Below are 27,808 nucleotides of genomic sequence, written 5' to 3'. Positions count from 1 at the left end.
GTTCTTAGGAGGTTTTACAGAGTATATAAAGCCAGTGGGTAATTGTTCCAGGATACGGAGTTGATGCTTAAGATGTGAAAGAGGAGGAATTTCTTTCAGGGGTTTGTATATTTAGAGATGCAGTGTGGAATAGGCCCTTGTGCCCAATAAGCCATATTGCCCATGCCCAGCAACCCACCCATTTGACACCAGCCTAATCACGGGACAATTCACAGGGACCAATTAACCTACTATTTGGACTGTGGGAGGAAACCAGAACACTCTGGGGAAACCCCATGAGGTTCACTGGGAGAATATACAAACTCCTTACAGTCAACATCATAATTGAACTCCAAACTCTAGTAATAGTGTTGTGCTAACAACTTTGCTACCTTGGCGCTACCGTACTGTTGTGAATCTGTGGAATCTCCTGCCTTATGACTAGAATTTTGGGCTGTTTAGGCTGAGTTACAGATTTGAAGTCAAGGGAATCAAAAGTCTGTGTGGATCAGACAATGTCAGAGGGCTATATGGCCTATTCCTAAACTTAATAACAGTTGTACCAAATATGATTCATATGATTTATATGTCCATCCTGTGACCCGTGGCTATATTTTTAGTTTAGTGTGTCATGCATTTGGGTAGTTCTAGTTGTTCATTAACTTGCTCTGTCTGAGCCAGTCTGAGCTGAAGGATAGAACACAGAACATTACAGCACAGACAGGCCCTTCCCTCTATAAGATTAATCTAACCCTTCAACAAACTATACAAGTTTGCAGACTTCAACTATTCAATACTGTTGACCTTTAGATAGTTATTAGCAGAGGAATCCTTGATTTTTAACTTGCTTTCCTGTTTACATTTGTCCTTTTACTGTGATCACCTCCTCCCTTTCTTCTCAATTCCAGGATGACGAACGAGGTGCATTGTCAAATGAGCATTGGAGGCCATTCTGGTTATCTAAACTTATTTTAATATTTTTCCCCTTCAGGTTCAAGCCAATAATTACTGCATGTTTTATGATGATCAGAGGCAGAACTGGTCAATCATGTTTGAATCTGAGAAGGCTGTGGTGGAATTCAGCAAACAGGTAAACTTTAGATGCTGTGTGTGGGATTATGGCTGTCGAAGAATATGACTTATAAAGTTTCAAGGTATAGGTTAAAAGCAAAATTTAACAAGACTTCAACTGGTTTTTTTTAAGAACATCAAGAAATGTAGAGTGAGGGAACTGAAGTTTTGTGATCTAAAGTGAATGGTTTTGCCATGTTCTTCCAGAGGTGGTGTTAGTAAGTCTAGGAGGAAGCATTGTCATTTTTCTTAAACCCCTGCAGAAAATATAGAGCTCGATTCTGGAGCTCCTGGATTTGTAGTGCATAGTTTGTGAATTATTTGCTTGTTCTGCAGCTACTGTAGTACCCACTAAAATGTGGGTGGATGATAACTTAAATGACTTCAGACTTGCCGCTTAGATCCGCGTGAAGGCAGCTAGAAGCTTGTGAAATCATGTTGAGGCATTGTGAATGGAGTTTAGACTATGTTACGAACCCCATAACTGGGTCACTTACCAGCAAAGATAGAGAGGTCCGTTGAAGTCTGATGGTACTATTTTTAACAGTATTTATTGATAAAGATACACAAAAATAATATCAATGCAAACATACAGATAATATACGTCGTCAATACTAAATCTAAAAGCGCGGGTATAATAATAATCAATAAGAAATAGCTCTATCGTTGTCTAGGGGATAATGTATTGTCCGATGGAAATATAAAAGTCACTGTTAGTTCATTCAAGCTGCAGCGTTTTGGTTTGAGAGAAAGACGGGTTAAACTTGCCCAGTCCTTTCATGATGCCAATCCTTCGAGAGTCATTGGGAGTTGGTTTCCCCACTGTTAGCTAAAAGCCGTTCGTCCGTGGTAAAAGCCACCGGTTCCGGGGCAAATGGAACCAAATGCACGTGGCCTCCTCCCATTGGCTTCCGCGATTACGGGATCGCTAGCGTTTCTTCTGGTGCGTCTGAGGGGCTGTTCCCACAGACCCTCTTTTATCCTGACTCACAGGGTCTCAGATGTCAATCAGGTTGGGGTGATGCAATCCCTCCCTCAACCAGCCCACTTTGCCTGAGGGCTTCCACGTAGCACAGTATTGTAATACACAAGTCCGTCTCCAAGAGACAATGGCCGTTTCCCGTAGCTTTATATCGCCAGGGGGGGTCAAGACATTCCGCACGTCTCTCTCTCATTTCCTGGGTCTCCTGACCCAAGTCAATAGCGATCCTGCGATTCTCACAAAGGAGGGGGCTACCCCGCACCCTTCGGCCCCTCAGAGCTGTGGTACATTCATAACAATTAGCAAATAGAGTTTATTCTGCCAGCCCTAAAGTCTACAGAACAAAGCATGATCATAGGATTAACACTTGGTAATTTTAGAGTCATAGAAAAGTACAGAATAAAAACAGGCCCTTTGGCGTATCTAGTCTGTGCCAAGCCATTAAACTGCTGCTCCCATCGACCTACATCAGGACTATAACCCTCCATGCCCCTACCATCCATGTACCTATCCAAACTTTGCTTAAATGTTGAAATTGAGCTCACATGCACCACTTGTGCTGGTAGCTCATTCCACACACTCTCAGTGCTCTTGAGTGAAGAAAAGCATTGTGTTCCCTTAAACTTTTCATCTTTCGTACCTTAACCTATAACCTCTAGTTGTAGTCCCACCCAACCTCAGTGGAAAAAGCCTGCTTGCATATACCCTATCTATACCCTCATAATTTTTGTATTCCTCTCCAAATCTCCTCTCGATCTTCTGTGTTCCAAGGAATGAAGTCCTAACCTATTCAATCTTTCCTTATAACTCAGGTCCTCCAGCCGCAGCAATATCCTTTTAATTGTTCTCTGTACTCTCTCAACCTTATTTACATCTCGCCTGTAGCTAGGTGACCAAAACTGCACACAGTATGCCAAAGTAGGCTTCTCCAAAAGTCTTATACAACTTTGACATAACATTTGAGCTCCTATACTCTGTACTTTGATTTATGAAGGTCAGTGTGCCAAAAGCTTTCTTTATGACTATCTATCTGTGACACCAATTTCAATGAAGGAGAAATATCTACTTTTCAGAGGTTTGTAAGTCTAGTGAATTCTCTACTGTAAAGATCTATGGATGCTGTCAGTGAATATGTTCTGACCTGAGGCTGATGGATTTTTGGGTAACAGGGAAATCTGAGGAGATGGCCATCATGGATTTGAGGCACAGCACATCTGTTGTACTGAATGGCAGAATAGGCTTGAATGGTCATATGGCTTATTGCTACTTGTGTTCTGAATATGTGAATGTGGTATGCCAGGTACTGATGTGCAAGTACTTCTGTTCTCTTTAACCTACTGTTCACACAAAATGATGATTAGATCCACTCTTGCTATCTAGTTAATCTGGAAGACCATTCTAAACATTGAGGAAAAACAATATTCTCATATTTTTAAACCTTTTGATGGTTAATATAATTTTCTGGCATTCTGAATTGGTTAAGCAATCAGGCATTGTCTTTTGATACCATTCAAACCTGATTTTAAAATTTGAACAGACCAGGTATGTTTTCATTACTGATTTGATAATTTTTCGGAGAACATAGTTTGCTCATTAACTTGTGTAGTTTGTAAAAGTAGCCTCCTGGTAGTGTTGTGATAGTTTATGATTTGTCACAGTAGCTATAACTGAAAATTTTGCTTTGGCAAGTTCTTACTGTAACCATTCTTAAGGTCCTGCCCCAATTTTATTCTATACTTTGTCTCTTTGCAGTTGTGCATGGCCAAATGCAGCTCCACTTCATCACTGGAATCCGTGCTGATCCAGGATCTGATCCCTGGTGATGGACAGGCTGTCGAGACGGGTGACTCTCTGGAAGTGTCATACACGGGTTGGCTTTACCAGAACAACACATTTGGACAGGTAGGGTTAATTGTGTTGGTATGGGGTCTCTTGTTTCTCCCCTCCAGTGTTACGGTTTATTCTTTTAGAGTAGTTAGGCCATTGTTAAAATTGTAACCCCCTGGGTTGCCTCAGGCTCGCTCAGCTCGTTTCGTCCAGGGGGAGCAGCCTTCGGCCCCGCCAAACCGGGTAATCAGCTGGTGTGGATGCTGTGTGATGTCCTCGCCTCGCCCAAAAACAGACAGTACACCATAAGCGATTAAATGAGTACAATTTATAAAGGTTACTATAACTAAGTGATTAATAACGATACAGTATATATGAAGAGAAAATTAAAGAAAAGGCGCCAAACTTATCAAAGTCCAAACCACTTCGTGCACAACCATTGGAGCTCAATTTCTGAAGTCTTCTGGCCACCATCCGATCCCCTCCGAACACCTCGACTCGCAGCTCAGGACCCTCCGAGTGGTCAACCAAGCACATCTAGCTGCATCCCCCCTCCTCGGAGAACCTCCCGGCCTCGGACCCCCCCTTTGGGGTCCGATCCTCGCCCAGCTTACAGCATTGCGTCCTCTCTCTCGACCCCCTCGCGCCGATCTGCCCAAAAGCCCGTCAACAAAAGCTTACAGACTCAGAAGAAAGAACATTAATCCCCATTTGGTTTACAAAGGAATATCATTCTCGTTATCAGTAAATTAGCATTCCTGCTAGTTAACAAAAGGAAACCCTTTCCCAACAGTAACAAAGAAAAAAGAAGAAACCCCCTTTACACTCTCCCTCCACCAAATAAAAGTCATGTCCTCATGACTATTAAATAACTCGCCACCTTTCCTGCCAACACACCGTAACTCAAGCACAAACAGTGACATCTCCTCCCCACACAGTAAACCTCACGCCCTGTTCCTCAGGCGCTACTTAGGCCAACTATCTGGGAGTTCCCTAACCCTTCTGATGCCTCCGTACCCCCTCACCTAAACCCTTCAGGCTCGGACACAACTGGAGATACCTTGGGCCCACTACCAACTCCTCTCTCAACCTCTCACTCATGACCCACACTGCACACAGCTAACCCTCCCCGCTACACCTGACTCAATGGGAGAAGGGCCAAAGGTCTCTTCCTCAATCGAGGGAAAGTCAGCAAAAGGCAGCATGTACCACACATCCAGCACATCATCCATCGAATCTGTATTCTTCCTCATTCCTGTGATCAGTAGCTGCTGTTTGATCTTCTCCAAACGGAAACACGTGGCCTGCACTGCTCCCGCAGTCTCTTCAGCCTCCTGTTCAGTATTCACTGCACTTCTCTCCAGCTTTTTCTTCTTCATGACTTCTTCCAGATCAACTTTCAGGTTTTGCACTTCATTTGAACTGTCGATGGTCATCTTCAGGTTCCCTTCAAGCTTCCGCTTCTCTCTTCTGAGATTTGTCTGTAATTTCTTCACCTCCGCAAACTCCCCTCTCCGGGTTCTCAGTTTGCTATTACCCTCAGTCAGACAACTTTCTTCATTCTCTCCAACTTGTAAGTCTTCCGAATGGTTCCCGATCACTTTCTCCAGTCTCTCCGTCTTCATTTCAAACTTGATTCTGTAGAGACAGTCACTCACGAGCTGCGACCTTCGCCAGCCCTGGCACGTGTCCAGAAAACACTTTAACTCGGTAGTTCTCAGCCACTCCTGCAACGACCTCACTTCATATTCTCCTGAGGCAAATCCAAATACCAAGAGATCATCCACATACACCAAAACTCCAAACCCCTCCACATCCCCTATGGTCTTCCACCTGCCCCGCAGGAAGGTTGCAGGGGCTCCAGATATGCCCTGTGGCATCTTTTCAGACCCGAAGACTCCTAGGGAATTTATAATGGCCGTCTTCTCCTTGTCGGCCCCACTCATCGGGATCTGGCAACATCCATTCCTCAGATCCAGCACCTTAAACCACGTCGCACCACTCAAACAGGCCATCGCCTCTCCGGCCCTCAGGGCCATATTCTGGTCACTGACAGTGCGCCTCTTCAGCGCACTATAATCCACACACAGGCTGCCTACGTCTCCCACGGCTTTAGGGGCCAGTCGCCGCAACCTCTCTCTCTCCGAGGTGTCTTCAGCAGTCAACTCCCCTCCCTCGTGGTATATCGCAGCGTCCACTAAGTGGGTCTCACCCTCAGATACTTCCCCCAGGCCGTACCACCACTGGCTCTTGTTTGAATTTGGTATCGGTCCAATGCTGCTACACACGTCTGCACAAGCAGCTCGAAACTCTGGGTGCATCGACAATGCCTCCAAACAGCGCTCACCCGCCTCCTCCGGGCAGGCCCCTAAGCGCACCAGCAGGATATTGGTTCTCTCTAGAACAGAAACGCTGCCCGTCTCAACAGGGTCCGGACACATCAGCATTAACGATTCATGAACCTCAGTCACCTCCACATTTGCCTCTAAGAACTCCATTTTCACTGACCAACAACCGTTGTCTGGATAGTCACCGGCACTGGTACCCCGAATCTCCAGTGTCCTCAATGTCGTCAAGGGTAAACGCTTCCAATAACGGTTATAAAACAAACTGTACAGCAACTTAACCAGCGCCCCGGTGCCAAGGATGGCTTTAACTTGACTTCCATCCATCCGTAACAACACCTGTGCGCGTGGTCCCTCTAAGCCTTCAGGAATAGAGTTTGTTCCTTTCTGGAGTTCCTTGGCACATTGCTGGGACCGTGCTCCCCCAGAGACCCCAAGCCGTTCCCCCACTGGGCCTCCTCTAAGTTTCCCAACACCTCTCGAATCAACGGAACAACTGATCCCCTTGACAGATCCCCTTGGCACCACAAGCAATTTATCTGCCCCCCTAAACTTCCCACCAATCTCCTGCCACGGATATGATAAGCCCCCCAGCTGCGGCATTTGACTTCCAGTCGAACCACACGCATTTTCCCACACTTTCCCAGAACTGGCAGCGGTCACTTGGAGGTAATTGCGCCCGACAGTTCTAACAAAGTCACCAGCCCGCCTACTCAAACTTTCAACCCGTCCCTGTCGCTTTCCCTCAGCCAAGCACTGCCACTCACCCAACAACTGAGGGGTCCGCTCCGCCCACGCCTCCGCCCCTTTAAGGCTGGACATTATTCCAACAACCGGGCGGAGCCCACCACTGCTGAAACATCCCAACCTGTCACTCCTCACTCTCCAAACAGTACGGGCAACCCATGGTCCCACCACCATTTCGTCAGCACTAGTCGGAACTCGAACAACAGCAGCCACCCCACCCAACACACACGCAGCGATAACCAGCAATCGCACACCCACAAAGGCACACCAGCTCTTCGCCGCAGACACAATTTAAAGAGGGTGATCACACAGCTTCCACAGAAATCAACCCCGGACGAGCACCCCACAATGTAACCCCCTGGGTCGCCTCAGGCTCGCTCAGCTCATTTCGTCTAGGGGGAGCAGCCTTCGGCCCCGCCAAACCGGGTAATCAGCTGGTGTGGATGCTGTGTGATGACCCCGCCTCGTCCAAAAACAGACAGTACACCATAAGCGATTAAATGAGTACAATTTATAAAGGTTACTATAACTAAGTGATTAATAACGATACAGTATATATGAAGAGGAAAAAAATAAAGGAAAGGCGCCAAACTTATCAAAGTCCAAACCACTTTGTGCACAATCATTGGAGCTCAATTTCTGAAGTCTTCTGGCCACCATCCGATCCCCTCCGAACTCCTCGACTCGCAGCTCAGGACCCTCCGAGTGGTCAACCAAGCACATCTAGCTGCATCCCCCCTCCTCGGAGAACCTCCCGGCCTCGGACCCCCCCTTTGGGGTCCGATCCTCGCCCAGCTTACAGCATTGCGTCCTCTCTCTCGACCCCCTCGCGCTGATCTGCCCAAAAGCCCGTCAACAAAAGCTTACAGACTCAGAAGAAAGAACATTAATCCCCATTTGGTTTACAAAGGAATATCATTCTCGTTATCAGTAAATTAGCATTCCTGCTAGTTAACAAAACAAAGAAACCCTTTCCCAACAGTAACAAAGAAAAAAAGAAGAAACCCCCTTTACAAAATCAAAATAAGCATCTTCACCAAAACTTTAAACATGAAACCCTGGATTATTTTTGCTGACTTCAGATAGTTAAGGGAAATGAAGTAGTACTGTGAAACAGTTATTTATGGTAAAGGCCTGGGTGACATAATAGAAACCTTTCACTGTTGGCTCCAAATGTGTCCATGCACAACAATCCTGGTTCGTTTCCTAAACTAGTACAATTCTTATTGAGATGAATGCTGAAGACCACGAGATGGTTGATAATGGAAAATAATCAAAAAGAGTCTTGCTCTGTTGTGGCTGAGAAATGGAATAGAAAGGAGCCATCTTCATTCTTCATTTTGCTTTTCAGGTGTTTGATTCGAATGTCAACAAAGACAAATTACTGCGATTGAAGCTAGGATCAGGGAAAGTGATCAAGGTAGCTCAAACGAGGGAATGCATGACACATGGGTCTGTGTAAGGAAAATCGAGTTGGGCGACGTTTATGCTTGTATATTGTAATAATCAATGCAGTGCAGTTGTCTCTAATATTAGAGTTTGCAAGCACTGATAATAAGCACGTGAATCAAATGTAGATTTTTGTGTTACTGGATGTGTTTTGATTTGTCTTTCCCTCATTACTTCACTTTTTATTAATGGTGGGGCTATCGCCCTTGTGCCTCACTCATGGTAATTCATCTTGGTTTAGAAGATGATGTTTTTTGATGATATCATTGGTTATGGACCTTGTTTACTGTTAGCTGCTATGTATTTAAAATTAGTGGCCTTTAGAAAATTTTCTCCTGCTCAAATATCCCCGTCTGACTTCAATTACTTAGCAGATCTCTGAGTTAGTTTGAGTCCAGTGCTGCTATCCCATCTTGAAGTTTTATCCCCAAATTTAGTGACCTCCTTTTTAACTTTGTGTGCAAGTTGTTGGGTCCATCTGCTTGTTTGGCTTTGGTGCCATTTGTCATGTGTTAACATTTCTGGTATAAACATTATTTCAGCTGTTCATTAGTTTTTAGATTTAGTTTGGTTTGTAGCATTGCTATCCTATCTGTCATGGAGACAGAAGGAAAACATAGTTACTGGCCTATGCTTTGCTCTCAATGAACCTCCCTCAGATTTTGACAGCTTCTTTCTCCTTCCACTTTTTCTTGTGATCTGCTTCTGCAAGCCTTTGCCTGTTACTCAGTATCAGTGCCTATAATTTAACACAATAGCACAGTGTGATCATACACACAGACACATTTTCCAGATTGGAAATCGATAAGACACTAATGAATTGTTTTGGTTGCCATGACTTCCAAATAGTTTTCTGATCACTTTTACTTTTGTTGTATTTTTATTTCTACATTAGTTTATTGGAGGTATTTTGCTTAACTTTGGAACTTTTAACTTTGGAATTTTTAGGGTTGGGAAATTGGAATGCTGGGAATGAGGAAAAATACAAAGAGGCTATTGATTATCCCTCCGAGTCAGGCATATGGATCACAAGGCATGCCAAACAGGATTCCACCTGATGCCACACTTGTCTTTGAGGTGGAGGTTAAACGGGTGAGTAGCACTTAAGAATGAGGTAATGGAATGAACTAGTAATTAATATAAATGGATGTTTAATCCCTGAGATTAAATTCCCATGACAAGGCTAATTTAGAGATTAATGGGGACTTCCTCCATTCACCCCCTGAAGTTGCTGGATCATATTTAGTGAAATTCAAGTACAGGAAAGATGTAAGTAAGGTTGAAAGAGTACAGAGCAAAACTGACAAGCTACCGGGTCTGGAGAACCTGAGGTATATGGGAAGATTGAATTTATTCTTTGGTACGTAGAAGACTGAGAGGAGATTTGATAGAAGTATACAAAATTATAAGGGGTATAGATAGGGTAAATGCAAGCAGGTATTTTCCCCACTAAGGTTGGGTGGGACTACAGCTAGAAGTCATGGATTAAGGGTGAAAGGTGAGAAGTTTAAGGGGAACATGAGGGGAAACTTCTTCACTCAGAGGGTCGTGAGACCGTAGAGTGAGCTGTGAGCTCAAGTGGTGTGTGTGAGCTCTATTTCAACGTTTAAGAGAAGTTTGGTTAGGTATGTGTATGGTAGGGTATGGAGGGCTATGGTCCTTGTGTAGGTTGATGGGAGTGGGCAGTTTAAATGGTTTCAGCACAGACTAGATGGGATGGAAGACCTGCTTTTGTGCTGTACTTCTCTGTGACTAAGTTTGAGCTACTTCTGAAACCTTTAGCAGCTGAGAATGGTGCTTTTGTTGATAATTTGGACAAAAGAAGGCAATTATTTCAACAAAAGGGTAGTGGATTTGGGTGAATGTATATTGATGAGTGTGTTTTGGAGATTGGTACTTTGGATGTAGTGTGACTTATTAAGAATTATATAGATTTTGTGTTAAATGGGATGCCTGTTTTCATTGCACAAATATGTCAACAAAATGCTGATTTATTTTGATCAGTGAACGTAACACGTGAGTTGTTGGATCCTGCGTTTAATGTTTGTGTAGTTGGAGTTTGACTGCATTATTCTATCTTGCAGGTAAAATTTGCAAAGGAATCAGGAATCGACAAGCAGAGTATTGGTTCTCGTGATTCAGTTGCATCGTCACCAGCTCCCAGTGTTGAAAACTTGGCAATGGAAAGTTCAATCCCAGTACCAGCGTCCATACCTCCAAAACCTGGGTAGGAAACTTGTAGAATGTTGTGAGCTTAACATGTCCTGTGTCCACTCCCAAGGTTCCTATTTACAATTTGACCAAGGTCGATGAGTTTCTCATTAAGATACGTAACCTCGTTTGTATGTGGGACTCGATTCTAACATACTTCGTGTGATCTGATGATGAATTCTCAGTGTGAGGAAGGACAGTACAAATATTTGGTTTCAAACACACCACTTTCTGGCTTCTGCTGGTACTGGGTATGAAGAGGAAGGTTGGGAGATCGGTTGCATTTTAATATATATTTTTTTAAAAAAAGCACTTTGTGAGAATATATTGAATTTACATTCTTTGATTTACAGTGTATAGAAAATTTACACTTCTGTCTATGCACTTGAACTCCTGGCTAGATTTCAATTTCTAAACACAAAGTACACTGCTGATGCTGTGGTCAAATCAACACATACAAACAAGCTGGATGAACTCAGCAGGTCAGGCAGCATCCGTTGAAACAAGCAGTCAACGGATGCTGCCGGACCTGCTGAGTTCATCCAGCTTGTTTGTACTGTTACAAAACCCCGTAACTGGGTCACTTACCAGCAAAGATAGAGAGGTCCGTTGAAGTCTGATGGTACTATTTTTAACAGTATTTATTGGAAAAGGGGCACAAAAGTAAGATTAATGCAAACATACAGATAATATACGTCACCAATACTAAATCTAAAAGCGTGGGTATAATAATAATAATCAATAAGAAATAGCTCTATCGTTGTCTAGAGGATAATGTATTGTCTGATGGAAATATAAAAGTCACTGTTAGTTCGTTCAAGCTGCAGTGTTTTTGGTTTAAGAGAGAGATGGATTAAACTTGCCCAGGTCTTTTATGATGCCAAACCTTTGAGTTGCGGGAGTTGGTTTCCCTGTTGTTAGCTAAAAGCCAGTTTCCCGTGAGAAGAGCCACCGGTTCCGTGGCGAATGGAACCGAACGCACGTGGCCTCCTCCCTACTGGCTTCCGCTATTACGGGATTGCCAGCGTTTCTTCTGGTGCGTCTGAGGGGCTGTTCCCACAGACCCTCTTTTATCCTGACTCACAGGGTCGCAGATGTCAGTCAGGTTGGGGGTGATGCAATCCCTCCCTCAACCAGCCCACTTTGCCTGAGGGCTTCCACGTAGCACAGTATTTCAATCCACAAGTTTGCCTTCCAGAGACAATGGCCATATCCCGTAACTTTATATCGCCGGGGGAACGAGACATTCCGCACGTCTCTCTCTCATTTCCTCCTGACCCAACCCAATAGTGATCTTGCGATTCTCACAAAGGAGGAGGCTGCAGGTGTAACAGTACGTTTCAATTTCTAATCAGTTAGGAAAGTAAATTATTTTGTATGTTGAGAATTGGCTGAGATACATGAATAAAAATGGTCTCTGAATTACATAGTACTTTTGAGAATGCAGGAGGATTTTATAGAAATTTGGCATTAAAGTCAAGGTCAGTACTTACTGTCTATTGTTTGCTATTGTTAAGGTCAAGGTAAGCAGATACAGCATTTACTTAATGGGATTTCTAAAATTTTAACGCAGAGATGGAGAAATGGTAGAGTATTTCTAATTTAAGTTGGTTTGAGACTCAGGTTCCAGAGGATGTCGTTTTTTGTGTCTGTTGCCCTTTATCTTCTAAATGGGAGGTTTGCTGGAGTGGTTTGAGTAGCTAATCTGTTGATGGTAAACATTGTGGTCAAAGTGCCTCCGTGATGGAGGCATCCAAATGTTTATAGTGGTCGTTAGTTGCCAATTAAAGTGCACTATTTTATCCTGGATTGTGTTGAAATTCCTGAGTGTTGGAACTGCATTTATCCAGGCAAACAAAGTATTCCATCTTGGAAAAGCCTTTTGGAAAGTTAGGAGATGAGTTGTGCTGGATGATGTTTTGGATCTACATTTAAAGCCATAGTAAAGGCTTCTGCCAGCAAAACTTGACAGAGCTGTCTGTAATTCATTGCTGCAGCAGGTGGAAGGTACATGGAGAAGAGCAGTCTTGCCAGCAAACACACGTTAAACCAGGGAATTGGCCACCCAAATGCTGGTATAATTTTCCTCCTCGTGCACTGCTCTGTCAAAGATTAAATTTTGGGCTATTCAGAAATGACTGAGACATGATTTATCTGGTGTTACCTAACAGAAAGTGGCCAAAGTTTTGCAATCAGTGGTGAGCCAACGTGCTTCCACTGTTTACCTTTGGAGGGAACATCCTTCCTGACGAAGTACGAGTTCTATACGCAATGTATTTTCAGAATAAGAGGCAATGTGGAGGCTGGATTATTGTTCTTTATAAGAAAGAAAACATCTTGAGTCTCATTACAGTTTTGCAGAGCTCTTTGGACTTCAACAAAAAAGGGTTTACCAAATAATCTGCAGGATTGATTTCTCTGCATGGAACAGAATTTGACAACTGAACACCTGGTCTTGATTTCTGATTTTCATCTAACTTTAATTGTTCTGAGTTTGAACCAGAAAAATTTAGTTTTTAAAATGTTGATGCATTGCAAGTATTTAGTGCAGTTTGGGAATCTTGTAGCAGTGGATTGATGGATGGGGCTCGAGGAGAACTGATGTGCCTCACTATGTACTTGGCTTTTGTTTACATTGAATTGATAGAGGTGGGTAGGGTTTTCTGAGGCATTGCACTTATTTTTGCAGTTGAAATCAATCTGTTTGTTTTTGTAAGAAGAGCTCTGAGAAGACTTCTCGCATTGGTTGAATTATGAACTTGTGAGGAAATAGAAAAAGTAAAAGGGCATTTAGAAAGTTGTTAAATTTGTCACTAGTGAGGATAATTAAATTTAAGTTATTTGTTCTTTCAGGGAGCAAAATGTGCGGGCAAAGTCCAATTCATTAAGCGACATGCTTTCAGTAAGTATGGGGGTTTGCACATAGTTATTGAACAATAATTTCTACTGTTGGCTGCTTTTTGCTAATATTATTTTATGCTTTTTTTTAAAAATAAGATCCCATCCTATCCTTTAACAGAAGTAATTAGACAACTGGGGCGCCATGGTGGTGTTGCGGTTAGCATGACATTATTACAGTTAGAGTTCGGAGTTTAAAGTTCAATTCTGGTAATGTCTGTAATGAGTATGTTCTCCCCGTGACTCTGTAGGTTTCCTTCCACAGTCCAAAGATGTATCAGTTAGTAGGTTAATAGGTCTCTGTAAGTTGTCCTGTGATTAGGCCAGTGTTAAATATGTTGGTTTCTGTGTGGCACGGCTCGTTGGCTGAGAGGTGTCTGTACCACGCTATATCTCTAAATAAAATAAAAATATCTGCTTCTAATTAATGTTCATCTGTAATGATGTGTGCAGAAATTTAGTTAGTTTAATTCTTCAGTGCCTTTCTTGTACTTAAAAAAAGTGGCACCTTGGCGTGCTTTCTTTACTCATTTATGGGAGTGATTTTTGCTGGCAAGTCTAATATATATTTCTCATTAGATTCACCATCAGAGTTTTAGATTTCTGAATGGACAATGAACCTATGTACACTACCTCCAATTTTTTTTCTTTGCTCTTTTTAAACTAAATTATTTTAAAACACATTTCTTATTATTTATAGTTTTGTTATTAGTGTACACTGCAATATACTGCTGCTGCAGAACAACAAATTTCATTAATCTTGTCAGTGATTTTAAACCTGATTCATGCAAAAATGCTTGAGAAGTTGGTGTGCTCCACACCACCTTGAATGCTGCAGCTCCTCTGTTGAAGGAGGACATTGTTGGACAGGAGTTTCTGGTTTTGGACACTGTAGTGGTGATGGTATGGCAACCTGTTTCCAATTCAGAATGATGTGTGTTTCTGGTGTTGTTGATTCTATGTACCTTTGATCCTTGTTTTTTAGATGATAAAGGTGGGTTTGACAGGTGCTATTGGAAAGGCAAGTAAATGCAGTGATTATTTTGGTGGTGTAGATTGCAGCCATGGTAAATTAGTAAAGAAGGACATGAATATGAAGGATAATAGTGACTATGGTAACAGTCAAACTGTTGCTTTGACCTTGTTGGTGTTGAGCATTGAGAGCATTTTTGGAGTTGCATTCATCTAGGAGAATGTTTTATCTCACTCTTGTTTTCTGTGGAGCTAGGTTTGACAGTTGTGCTGATTTCTGAGAATTGTTTTATTTTAAGTTGTCATAAGTTTAGTTTTTCTTCAGAAAAGTTGACGTACTGGAATCAGGTGCTCAACCATCTAACCCTGCTCCATAGATATAGTGTCAGGAGATGAGTCATTTCTACAGGATGCCCTGGTCTCTGACCTGCTTTAGTAGCTCAGTGTTTGTCGCAGGTTCAATCATTTACGTCTCTGGTGACCCACAGATACAGCTCATGGGCAATCCCATTGAATGTTTTATTGAGTTCTTTCCTTGGGAGATGCTCGCAAGACAAGGTGTTTAGAAGTCCCTACCTAGATATTGTCTAGATCTTTTGTGCATGAAAATGTGCATTTTCATTTAAAGCAAGCTTGCCTGAAACATTCTACAGATCTCTGTGGGGGGGAAAGTACAAAAAATATTCTGGGTTGAAGACCATTTTGTCAGAACTATGAAAGGGAAGAGTTGGTTTGAGTTGCAGAGAGGACTGAGGAAGGATAGATAGGACAGGGAATATCACTAATGGGGTGAAACTATGTTGATAATTTAATGGTTTTTATAGGTAAATAAGGGCATTTAGAAAGGAAGAGAACCTGTTGTTACGTACCCCGTAACTGGGTTAACAGACCAACAGAAATGGAATGATACGTGGAGTCTGGTGGTACTGTAACTAAAGGTGTTTATTAGTAAACTAAGCAATACAGTATCAATAATGCAAATATACATATAAAACAGGTTAGCAATAATAAAAACAGAATTATAGGAATAAGAATCAACAGTAAAAAAACAAGCTCTATCAAAGTCTAGGGGTAAATGTATTGTCATAGAAGAATATAAAGTTCAGTTCGTGCTGAGGTAGTTGTTGTGTTGCAATTGTTGGAGAGAGAGAGAGAGAGAGTAAGAGATGAGCAGCTGCAGCAGGCAAACCTTCCGTCGTCGTCTTGTTCCGTTGTACCGATGGGGTCACTGGTTATGACCCTTCCGTCCCAGGCTAGACCGTTCTTCAGTGGTGGACTCGTCACCCAGGCAAGGGTGGACACACACACAAGTCCCTATCGATCTGCCTTCATCCACTGTACTCCGGACCGATTCTCCTGAACCGATCCTCCAGGCCCCCAGCTTCCTGTGGGTGCACAACACTCTTTCACTGTCCACTGGTGTGTCTGAGGGTGTCTCCCCAGACCCGTCTTTGATCCCTACTGACGGGGTATCAGCCATCCATCAACTCAACATGACCATGTCCATCAAACTAGGCCACTCCCTGCTGTCTCAGCAAGAATGTTAACGAGTAAAGAAATGTCCTTGTAGCAAAAGATTGTTTACCTTTCCATTAGTGAAGAAGCCGTAATACTTAAATCATTCGTCTCTCTCTCTCTCCTTCTCCCCCTCCCCCCTTCTCTCTCATCTGTAGCAGGTGCCCTTACCTCTGTTCTTCATCTCTCTCTCTCTCTCTCTCTCTCTCTCATTAGCAGCATAGTTCCTGGGGGGGGGGAGAGTCACCTCTGGACCGCATTTCCATCTGGTTTGTTCAGCACACATAACAATGTAAAAAAGAAACATTAAATTTTTGAAATGCAGAGGAAATCCCTGGCAGCTCAGCCTATGCTGTTGGGGAGAGAAATTTGAGCCATTATTGAAGATGTATAAACTGCAACAGAACTGGCCAATATTGCCAGTATTTTTGTTGCTGAAGATTTCTGAAGTTAAAATATTAGACCCTGACTATGCCCATTTTGTAAACAAGATGATTTTCCGTCCTGTTGCTTTTGATTCTTGGATTTATTTCCCAATTGTAAGTGAGTAATATATTCTTGTCTTTGTTCTTCCTGTTTTTGTTAGAATCCTGATACCACTAAAGCCAAACTAATTTCCCGAATGGCAAAAATGGGACAACCAATGCCTTTTCTTGCGGGGGCTCTTTCTGCACAGCCTGACTCCAGTGACTCTGAACTTGAGGTAAAAAGTTAGTAAAATTATTCTGCTCTGTGTGGCAGAGTTAGAAACATTTTACTTAGTATGTAGTGTGAATTTTATTCTGTTTTAGAAGAAAATGACTATACATGGTGTATAAGCTCCATGTGTGTCCACTTAGTGATTTAGTAAATTCAAATCTAAACAAGTAGAAACAAAAGTTTACATCAAAACAACTGGATGTTCATATTCTGAATATTTTCTAGCTTTCTTGAATAACAAGAATCTGATGGAGGCGAGGCACCTGTTTGAAATATGAGAAGTATTATACAATTAACTGTTGTGGTTTTATTATTGTTTTCTTTAAATTTGGTTCAGCACCTCAAGGAAATGAGTAAATATTTTGTGATCTCTGTAGCTCCTCTTTCACATCTGTCAAGTAGAAATACTGTACTTTGCCGACGATTTCACTCATGATTTAAACTCGTGACACAAGCATCAACTATTCAGCCCCTCATATTTTTAAAGTGTAGTCGTGGGTGACTTTTTACTTCAGGTTTACCCCTTCCTGCATTAACCTCGTATCTCTTAATTAGAAAGCTGTTGTTTGCTCTTGATTACAATATTCTTCAACACTATGTGCTAAATATTTAGAGACCAGTTATCCAAAGCAACTGTGGGATAATTGAACAAAATATATCTTCCATATACTGGTGCACGACTTGTGGCACTCTTGTGATAGAATATACTTTTAAAAAATTGTCAGGGGTGTATAAGCATGCAGTGGATAATGCATTATGCTGTTAGGGCTGAATTGTACTATTTTAGCCAATAACATAAAGGGATTTCACTTAGTTTAAAAAAAATTGCATATAAGTTGATCAGATTTTACGTTGCTTATCCATAACTGTTTTGTCCACCTCTTTTTAACAGACTAAGCTATCCTGTTTGAGTTTAATTTTCTAATTGCATCTAACTATAACTGCATATCCTACCATTGCAAAATCTGTTTTCTACCATCATCTCTACCCACATACCCTGACTATCAGCTGAAACACTTTGCCATTCCTTTCTCATTTCCATACTTAGACTTCTGCTCTGCTGATTAGGCTTCTGTACTCCATTTTGGTCAGCTTTGGGGTCTGAAGTTTCCTGCCTGTGGACAAGTTGTTCAGTGATTATTATTATTTTTAATTTTTTCCCTCAACCCTCCTTTAGCTTTTCTTACTAAGGTTAAACTCTGACCCTGACTCTTGCCTTATATAAAATTCTCCTCCTTGTTTCCGTGTACTTTATGTCCTCATCCTAGTGTTTTTTTAACATTTTACCTCTATTTATCATTATCTTAGTTTTTTTTCTGCATCTGATCCTTTGCCTTTTAGATGGTTTTATCAACTTTTTCTATTCCATGTTATCAGTAACCAATGATGGAAACTTGTCCTCAATCTTGTTAAAGATATGTTGTTTATGCACTCTTTGTCTAGGCTTATTTCACCCCATTTATATTCTTTTGTTTAAAAAAAACTTGTTTGCCTTAGTATTTGGATTATGTATGTCAACTGCTATGGTTCTGAGGTATGTGAATACAAGCTGCATTGCATGCTTTGTCTAAATTCTCATTCCATATATAATCAATAAGACCCATATAGGTACAATTAAGGTTCACTTTATTAATTACTTTCTGCAATATCTACTTATAAATGCACTCGGGGTGGATTGTTGGGTAAAAATAGCTTCTTGCATACATGTCATCTGTGATCTCTTTGACCATCTTGCAGGATCATTCTTCAAAGGTAGCTCCTCTTGCTGCCTCGTCATCAGTTCAGCATACTGCAGCTCCTGTTCACAGTCTACCTCCACAGCATCCAGCACCAGGTAGGGTACAGTGAGCTTTGTGCTAAACACTCATTGCATTTATCATAATTTGACCCATTAGTTAATATCTGTTCAGGGTCCATTTCAATTTGTATCTGCACATTAACCTTGATTTATTTAGCATCTCTTGTAGTACTTCCATTTCTTTGGTGTTAGCTACCAGTTCTTTTCAGGCTAGATTTGAAGTAGAGGGAATTTCCTGTCTTGATTTATTATTTAATCTCCTACCCTATTACCATAACGTAGTTTATAAATTCTTGGGCTTCCAGCTGATATTTGTATCGTTTGGAACTGATCTTTCTTCCCTGAAGATGGCAGCATTTGTCATCGAAACATTGGTTATAATTGATACCTGTACCCTGCTGGAATGGAAGCCTGAGAAGAGTTTATTCATCATACATGCCTGGAATGCCCTGGAGCCTTTTTACTAATGTGGCTTGTTAACAGAAGTATTACACATTAGGAAATGAATCGTGCATATTTAACTGTTTGTTTTCATGTTTTTGCATATAGTTAATCTTCTGTAGTTTTTCTTCTTGTAATGTATTTTTTTATTACCAGTGCCAGTCTCCATGCTTCCGACATCTTCAGCACTGATGCCGGTTGCTTTGCCTGCGCAGCAGGAACTGTCTGGCAGTGGCCAGTCCTTCCAGGTATGCTGCAGTATCGTTTATTAATTTAACATGCATGAGTAAACCGAGGGAAAGTAGTATAATGAGCAAAGCTTGTCAGCCAATGCTTTCACATAATTTATTACTCTGAGGCTGGATTTAGCTGACTACTTGTATATGTATAGTGTCTTCACTGTAAGCAAAATGTACTTTAAGATGATCAGAATTTGACTTTGTAAGCTACTTGAGAGATGCTGGGACAGGTCAGTAATTGGACGGAGGAATGCATTTTATGGCACAACTCAAAGGAGGACAGTGGGGTAGAGAGGTGTAGGGAGTGAATTCCAGATCTTGGGACCAAGGCGCAAATCCTCCAGTGATCGACTGATTAAACTTGAGATGTCTGAAATGCCAGAATTGGAAGAGTGGAGGGTTCTTGGAGATTGTAGAGATGGAGGTTGCAACAGAGAGGGTCCACCAGCCAATCCAGTAAGTATTAATGTCTTTAATGCTGCTGATATCTCTTGTGGTCTATCAATATTTATACCAGTCCATTAGGCAGTGCTGCACCTGTATTACATTTTCTACAGGACAAACCCTGCTTTTACCCACATTAATGGATTAGCCTTTTCTCATGAGTGTTCAGCATGTGCTCACTGTTACTTATTACTTTATGCTGATTAAGGTGGTCTGCTGCAAGCTAGAGCAGTTTCCAAATTCCTGTGTGTTGAATACAGGTGGAAAGAGTGAGATACTCAGATTTTTGTTTTGGATTTTTTCCACATTCTGTTAATGTTGTACCTCAGCCATACACAGGAATGCCCTATGGTTACACACAAGGCCATGGATCGCAGACGCAGATTCAGCCAATTGGACCAATGTACCCAGCTCAAACACCACAGTATCAGGGTAGGTAGGCTCTTCGTTTATGTTGTTGCATTGAATCGCTTAAACAGTTTTTCAGAGTGAACCTGAAGAAGTTGTGTGCCTTTATTGCTGTTGCATGAGCCACCAGTGCTTTGTTACAGTCCTTGAGATACACAAAACACATAGACTAGTGCAAGTTTGTTTTCCCATGTGCAGGTGCACTAGTAAAACCCCAGTGATGTGATCTCCAGTTCGCCATTTGACACACTAGTGGGTGAGGAATTACAGTGCTGATGTGCTTTTATAAAAGTGATGCAACCTTTGACTAGCATCTATTCAGCACATGATATTAAACAACTTGGTGTCACTTCCAATTAAGCATATGCTAACACTGTCTTGATTTTATTTTTCTTTGCAGCCAGTGGAGATGTCACTTCTTTCATGATGACTGAGGCACGTCAGCATAACACTGAGATTCGAATGGCTATCAGCAAGGCCTCAGATAAAATTGACCAGCTTGCACATAAGGTGAGCTGATCGTACAGCCTGCAGTGTGTCAAAGAATGCTTGGCCAAACCTTAAATGAAGGGTTTACCCCATATACTGTGGTGATGATCCACGGAACTATGTAGGCGCAAACTAGCGTTTACAGTAAACTTGACTAATCTCAACTGTATTAACTATGGGCCTGCTCGAGTAAGTCTATTGGCAGGGGACATGCACCTGGTTGGTAGACTGTCTGCCAAAAATTATTTAATGTGGAAGCATAGAATATTGGATTATTTGGCCCTTTAGTCCTCTCCACATTCAATGGGATCATTCACTTCAGTTCCTTATTCCCACCAGCTCTTCATATTCCTTGACCCCATTCACTATTAAACACCTTGAAAAGGTGCAATTTCCTGGCCTTTACTGCTACCTTTGGTAGAGGATTCCATAGGTTCACCTTACTCTTGAGTATAGAAATTTCTCCTTGTACTGATTTTGAATAACCCTGAATCTTTGACCTCCTGGTTCTAGTGTTACGAACCCCGTAACTGGGTTACTTACCAACAAAGATAGAGGCATCCGTTGGAATCTGATGATACTAATTTTAACAGCATTTATTAGTAAAAATACACAAAAGTAATATCAATGCAAATATACAGATAATATACGTCGTCAATACTAAACCTAAAAGTGCGGGTATAATAATAATAAGAAATAAGCTCTATCGTTGTCTAGGGGATAATGAATTGTCCGATGGAAATCTAAAGTTCATTTCAGTTCATACAGGCTGCAGCCGTTGTTCGTTTGCCGCTGTGTTGCAATTGTTGGAGATAGAGAGAGAAATAGAAGAATAACTTGCCGACTTTCCTTGGTACGATCTTGATCTGTATCCGTCCTTTAGCTAGACCGTTCTTTGGAGGACTTGCCACCCAGGCAAGGATGGACACATACACAAACCCCCCACCGGTCTCACGTTTCTCCTGGTGTGTCTGAGGGGTGTTCCCCAGACCCCTCTTTTATCCTCACTCAGATGTCAATCAGGTTGGGATGATGCAATCCCTCAACCAGACCACTCTGGTTGTCGCCTGAGGGGTTTCAATGACTAGTACAGTACTCAATACACAATTTCTTCTCTAAGAGACAATAGCAGTAATTAGTGGTTCTGTTCCGCTTTGGTTAGGAGACATTCCACCTTGTTGTGTATTCTGCGTTGTCTATAACAACTGCCTTTGCTGTGATCTGGCGTCTCTCTCTCCCATTACTGACATGCTGTGTATTTCTCTCATTTCCTGGGTATCAGACCCGAAATAATAGCGATTTTGTGATTCTCAAAAAGAAGGGGGCGACTTTGCATCCTTCGACCTATCAGAGTTGCTCCACTTTCGTAACACTAGATTCTTCAGCCATCAGGACTATCTTCCCTACATTTTTCCTGCCCGGTTCTATTAGAATTTATAGGTTTTTATGAGATCCTCTCTCATTGTTTTGTACACCAGTGAATGATAGGACTAACTGACTCAATTTCTCATCGTATGCCAATCCTGCTATCTCAAGAATCCGTTTTGTAAATTTAGGTGCACTCTCTCCATGGTAAAATGTTACATTTAGTTCTATCACCATCTCAGTGATAAATATTGTAAATGACTCGGGACCCAATACTGATTCCTACAGCATCAGACCAACCCTTCCCTGCTACCTGAAAGTTGCCCCATATATTCCTATTCATATTCCAGTCTAAAAAGCACTTCTCAATTCATGTTTGTATATTATCTTACCATTGCACATCTTTTAATTTTGTGCTCTGATCTCTTGCATGGGACCTTACCAAAAGACTTCCAAAGGTGCATGACATGCATTGATATTCTATTAGCTAATTTCTAAAGTGTATCCTCAAAAAAAAAAACTGCAGTAATTCATCTTAATCATGAATTCCCTTAAACTCACTCTCTTCGTTCATTGTCATGCATCTCATAACCTACTTTGAGTTGCTTTTGAATTTGTTTTTATTTGCTGATATTAATAATTATTGTAAAAAATATGTCTAGATGGAGAGATTTGGCTTTGAATTTGATGTATGTCAAGGTCAGTCTGGTTGCTTGCTGCTGCCTCTGTGGCTATGCAATGCAAGTATTTGGCCTTTGGATGCAGTTTAAGGAATGCAAATGATGTGAAGCATGCAATTGCTGGTAAAAGATAAGAATAAGAGTGGAGCATAAAGTGGATTTGTACATTTGTTGATGCTGAGGTCTGTCCTTTGATGTTACAGATGGAAGACTTGCAGAAACACGTGACTGGCCCTGCAATCCCAGGCATTTCATCATTCACCATGGAAACGAGCATGATAATGCATAATATCCAGAGGATTATACAGGTAACTGCAATTGCTGTGTATGTTTACTACTGATTCAGTGGTAAGATGTGAGAGTCAGTGATAGGTCTTTTGTTTTTAACTGCCCTTCCCAAAATGGTGATGCAAAGGAAGTGGACGAAGGGCTTTTGAACACAGAGTACAGTACATAACTTTTAGCCCTGATACCAATATAGTGACTGAGCTATTATATATATTTGCCTGTATGTGGCACAGATCTCTCTAAACCTTTTCCATCCAAGTACCTGTACAAATATCTTCAAAGTGTTGTTTCTGCTGTACTTCAGCTTCCTAATGTATCTCTCCTGTCTCCCCCTCAACCTATGCCCTCTGCTTCTTAATTTCTACAATCCTACAAAAAAACACTTGAGTGCATTAAACCTATCAGGGCCCCTCATGCTTTTGAACACCTCTACATAAATTACCCTTTACTACATAAATTACCCTATTCTCCAATTAATGAAGTACCTGTGTGCTTAATTTCTCTTAACTCCCTTTGAGTCCCTGCAGCATTTTTTTCTGCACTCTTTCGAGCTCAGTGGGATCTTTCCTATAACATGATGACCAGAACTGAACACAATATTCCAATGCCAGCCTCACCAATGCCTTGTGCGCCTGTATTTTAATATCCTGACTCCTGTATTCAACGCTCTGACTGACAAAGGTCAGCATTGCCAAAAGCAGCTTCCAGCAATCAGTCTATCTGTGATGACACTTTCTGGCAAATATGTGCTAGTCGTCCTAGGTCTCTCTTATATGATAATACCAAAGAATTTAAAGTTACTGACCTTTTCCACCTCCGATCCCGTAATGAGGACTTGGCTCATGGACTTCCAGTTTCTTCCTCCTGTTCTCAATGACCAGCTCTTTGGTTTTGTTGATATTGAGAGATTATTGTTGTGGTACCATTCATCCATATTTTCAATCTCCCTCCTATGTGTCGATTGGTTACCATCTCTGATTCAGCCAACTAGTGTCATCAGAAAACTTCAATATGGCATTGGAGCTGTTTCTTGGCTTCAGTCATTGGTGTAGAACGGGGGGGGCGAAGCACACAGTCTTGTGTACCTGTATTGATGGAGATCGAAGGAGATGTTGCCAGTCCGTACTGACTGGGTCTGCAAGTGAGCAGATCAAGGATCCAGTTGCACAAGGATGTATTGAGGCCAAGGTGTTGGAGCTCAGAAATTAGTTTCATACATCATGTATCGCAGCTTTGCTGGGTTAACATTTCATTTTTAGATATGCCTAGTGCTAACACACACTTCTAGAACTCACTGAACCTAGGTTAGTTCCCAGACATAATGGCAATGGTAGGATGGGGGTTATGCTGAGCTGGTAGTGAGGTGTAAGTGTACTGCTGCTAATGGCTTCTGGTGTCATTATAAGTGTTCTTTCTTTTTCAATCTTTTTATTAGTTTTTAAAAAAAACTTAACAATATTATATTACATATGTTATGAATACAATAGATTTGAAATTGAGTTGATAACAAGATAACAATATCTTATTAAACTATCAGCGAAAGAGGATCATACAATATCAATCTAATCTATATTGATTATACATGAAAAGAGTAAAAATAATCATCAAAAGAAAAAGAAAAAATGTAAAATATAAGAAAAAATGTATATTTAAGGAAATAATAAAAAAAAACTAAACCTAAACTAACATGGGCAATAATAATAGTTTACAAGTATATGATAGTGTCAAAAAACTCCGGAACTCCATACCAGAACAAGAATAATAAGAGTAAAGGTCTGGAAGAAGTCAAATTAATTCATGTGAAAGTGTCGAATGAACGGTCCCCAAGTTTCTTCAAATTTAATTGATGAATCAAAAATAGTACTTCTAATTTTTTCTAAACTTAAGCAAGAAATAGTTTGAGAAAACAATTGAAATGTGGTAGGAGGATTTACTTCTTTCCAATTTTGTAATATAGATCTCCTGGCCATTAATGTTACAAAGGCAATCATTCGTCTAATTGGAGGAGAGAATTGACTATCATCTTCATTTGGAATACCAAAAATTGCAGTGATAAAATGAGGTTGTAAATCAATATTCCAAATTGAGGAAATGGTAGCAAATATGTCCTTCCGATAATTATGTAAAGTAGGACATGACCAAAACATGTGGGTCAATGAAGCCACATCTAAATGACATCTGTCACATTGAGGATTAACATGAGAATAAAACCGAGCAAGCTTATCTTTAGACATATGAGCTCTATGTACAACCTTAAATTGTATTAAAGCATGTTTAGCACATATAGAAGACGAATTAACCATTTGTAAAAATTTTTTCCCATTTTTCCGTTGAAATATTGTATTGAAGTTCTTTTTCCCATTCCTGTTTAATTCTACCTGATATCTCTGGTTGTATCTTCATAATCATATTATAAATAAGAGCCACTAATCTCTTCTGACAGGGATTTAAAGTAAAAATCATATCTGAAAAATCTATCAAAGTTGAATTAGGGAAGGACGTTAAAACTTTATATAAAAAGTTTCTAATTTGTAAGTACCTTAAAAAAAAATTAGATTTAGGTAATTTAAATTTGTTAGAAAGTTGATCAAAAGACATCAAACTACCTTCAGAAAAAGGATCGCGAAAACATATTATACCTTTCCTTTTCCATATACTAAAAGCTTGATCTGTTAAAGAGGGTTTAAAGAAAAAATTAAGTAAGATAGGGCTATCAAGAACAAAGTTTTTTAGAGTAAAAAATTTACGAAATTGAAACCAAATTCGTAATGTATGTTTGACAATAGGGTTAGATATCTGTTTATTAAGTTTAGCTAAGTCAACAGGGAGAGAAGAGCCAAGAACAGAAAATAAAGAATATCCTTGTGTAGCGTTACATTCTAAATTTACCCACTGTGGGCACAATGGTAAATCTAAATCTAATTTCCAGTATAATAAATTCTGAATATTATTCGCCCAATAGTAAAATCTAAAATTGGGTAAAGCTAAACCACCATCTTTTTTAGATTTCTGTAACTGTCTTTTACTTAATCTGGTGTTTTTATTTTGCCACACAAATGAGGAAATTTTTGAATCAATGCTATCAAAAAAAGACTTAGGAATAAAAATTGGTAAGGCTTGAAATAAATATAAAAATTTCGGTAAAATCATCATTTTAACAGCATTGATCCGACCAACTAATGATAAGGATAAAGGAGACCATCTAGTAGTAAGTTGTTGAATTTGATGAAGCATAGGTAAAAAATTCAATCTGAATAAATCTTTATATTTCTTGGTAATTTTTATACCTAAATAAATAAAATTATCAGTAACAATTTTAAATGGTATCCTGTCATTCAGTAAAGTTTGTGCATTTAAAGGGAAAAGTTCACTCTTATCCAAATTTAATTTGTAACCAGAAAAACTACCAAATTGAGCCAACAAGGATCGAATAGCGGGAATAGAATTATCAGGATCAGAAATATATAACAACAAGTCATCAGCATAGAGCGATAACTTGTATAGTTTCTCATTACGGGTAATACCAGAAATATTAGGGGATTCACGAATAGCAATGGCTAAAGGTTCTAATGCAATATTAAATAATAAAGGACTTAAGGGACAACCTTGTCTCGTACCACGAGATAATTGAAAAAAAGAGGATCTATAATTATTCGTAAGAACAGAAGCAACAGGTTTATAATATATTAATTTAATCCATGATATAAAATTAGAACTAAAATTAAAATTCTTCAAGGCATTAAATAAGTATGTCCATTCAACTCTATCAAAAGCTTTTTCAGCATCTAATGAAATAACACGTTCTGGGGTTGTGGGTGAGGAAGTGTAAATTATATTAATTAATTTTCTAACATTAAAAAAGGAGTATGGGTTCCTAATGAAACCAGTTTGATCTCCTGAAATAATCTGTGATAGTACCTTTTCTAACCTAATAGCTAAAATTTTTGTAAGAGTCTTAGAGTCTATATTTAATAACGATATAGGGCGATAAGATGCACATAAAGTAGGGTCTTTATCTTTTTTAAGAATTAAAGAGATAGTAGCTTCATAAAAGGACTGGGGTAGTCTCTTCTTAATAAATGCATCATTAAAGATTTCACATAACCAAGGGGAAAGCAAAGAAGAAAAAGTTTTAAAAAATTCTATAATATAACCATCAGAGCCAGGAGCTTTCCCTGAATTCATCGATGAAATAGCCTCTCCTACCTCAGCCATAGAAATAGGAGCATCAAATAAACTTCGATCTTCATCTGTCAATTTGGGAATATTCAAATTGTTAAAAAAAATTATCCATCATAGACAGATCACTATCAAATTCTGATTGATATAAAGATTTATAAAAATCTTGGAAGGTATTATTAATTTCTTTATGATCCGTAGTCAGATTACCATCTTGTTTACAAATTTTAATAATTTGTCGCTTAGTCGAAATAGCTTTTAATTGATTAGCTAACAATTTACCAGTTCGATCACTATGGATATAAAATTGAGCCCTGGTCCTAATTAATTGATTCTCAATTGAAGAAGATAACAGTAAGCTATGTTCCATTTGCAGTTCAACTCTCTTCTTATAAAGTTCCTTGGTAAGAGTAACGGAATAAATCTTATCAATTTCTTTAATTTTATCCACCAATAAAGCTATATCTAAATATCTTTGTTTTCTTTTACCAGCAGAATATGAGATAATTTGTCCACGAATAAAAGCCTTAAAAGAGTCCCAAAGTATTCCTCTGTCAATCTCTTCAGTATAGTTTGTTGAAAAAAATAAGTCAATTTGCTGTTTTATGAAGGTAATAAATTCTGGATCTTGAAACAAAGTAGTGTTGAGTCTCCAAGATCTAGTATTAATGAAAGAGTCCGAAATCTTGATAGATAACTTCAAAGGTGCATGATCCGAAATAGCAATAGAATCATATTTACAGTCAATAACATCTGCTAATAAACAATGATCAATAAGAAAA

General features: G+C 40.1%; 1 protein-coding gene across 7 annotated transcripts in view; it reads left to right on the top strand.

Moving 5' to 3' along the window:
* Positions 1–27,808, top strand: part of fkbp15a (FKBP prolyl isomerase family member 15a) — a 95,067-nt gene that overhangs the window by 16,191 nt on the left and 51,068 nt on the right. For all 7 annotated transcript variants that reach the window (XM_059994327.1, XM_059994326.1, XM_059994325.1 and 4 more), the window contains 12 exons: positions 971–1,069; positions 3,785–3,934; positions 8,303–8,371; positions 9,349–9,492; positions 10,485–10,627; positions 13,465–13,513; positions 16,583–16,699; positions 18,433–18,529; positions 19,091–19,182; positions 19,947–20,049; positions 20,426–20,535; positions 22,763–22,867. In XM_059994327.1, the coding sequence (XP_059850310.1) occupies positions 971–1,069; positions 3,785–3,934; positions 8,303–8,371; positions 9,349–9,492; positions 10,485–10,627; positions 13,465–13,513; positions 16,583–16,699; positions 18,433–18,529; positions 19,091–19,182; positions 19,947–20,049; positions 20,426–20,535; positions 22,763–22,867 (1,278 nt within the window). The remainder of the gene's footprint in view (positions 1–970; positions 1,070–3,784; positions 3,935–8,302; positions 8,372–9,348; positions 9,493–10,484; positions 10,628–13,464; positions 13,514–16,582; positions 16,700–18,432; positions 18,530–19,090; positions 19,183–19,946; positions 20,050–20,425; positions 20,536–22,762; positions 22,868–27,808) is intronic.

Source organism: Hypanus sabinus, chromosome 18 (genome assembly GCF_030144855.1).
Source record: "Hypanus sabinus isolate sHypSab1 chromosome 18, sHypSab1.hap1, whole genome shotgun sequence".
Lineage (NCBI taxonomy): Eukaryota > Metazoa > Chordata > Chondrichthyes > Myliobatiformes > Dasyatidae > Hypanus > Hypanus sabinus.
This window is presented reverse-complemented; position numbering and strand designations above follow the sequence as displayed.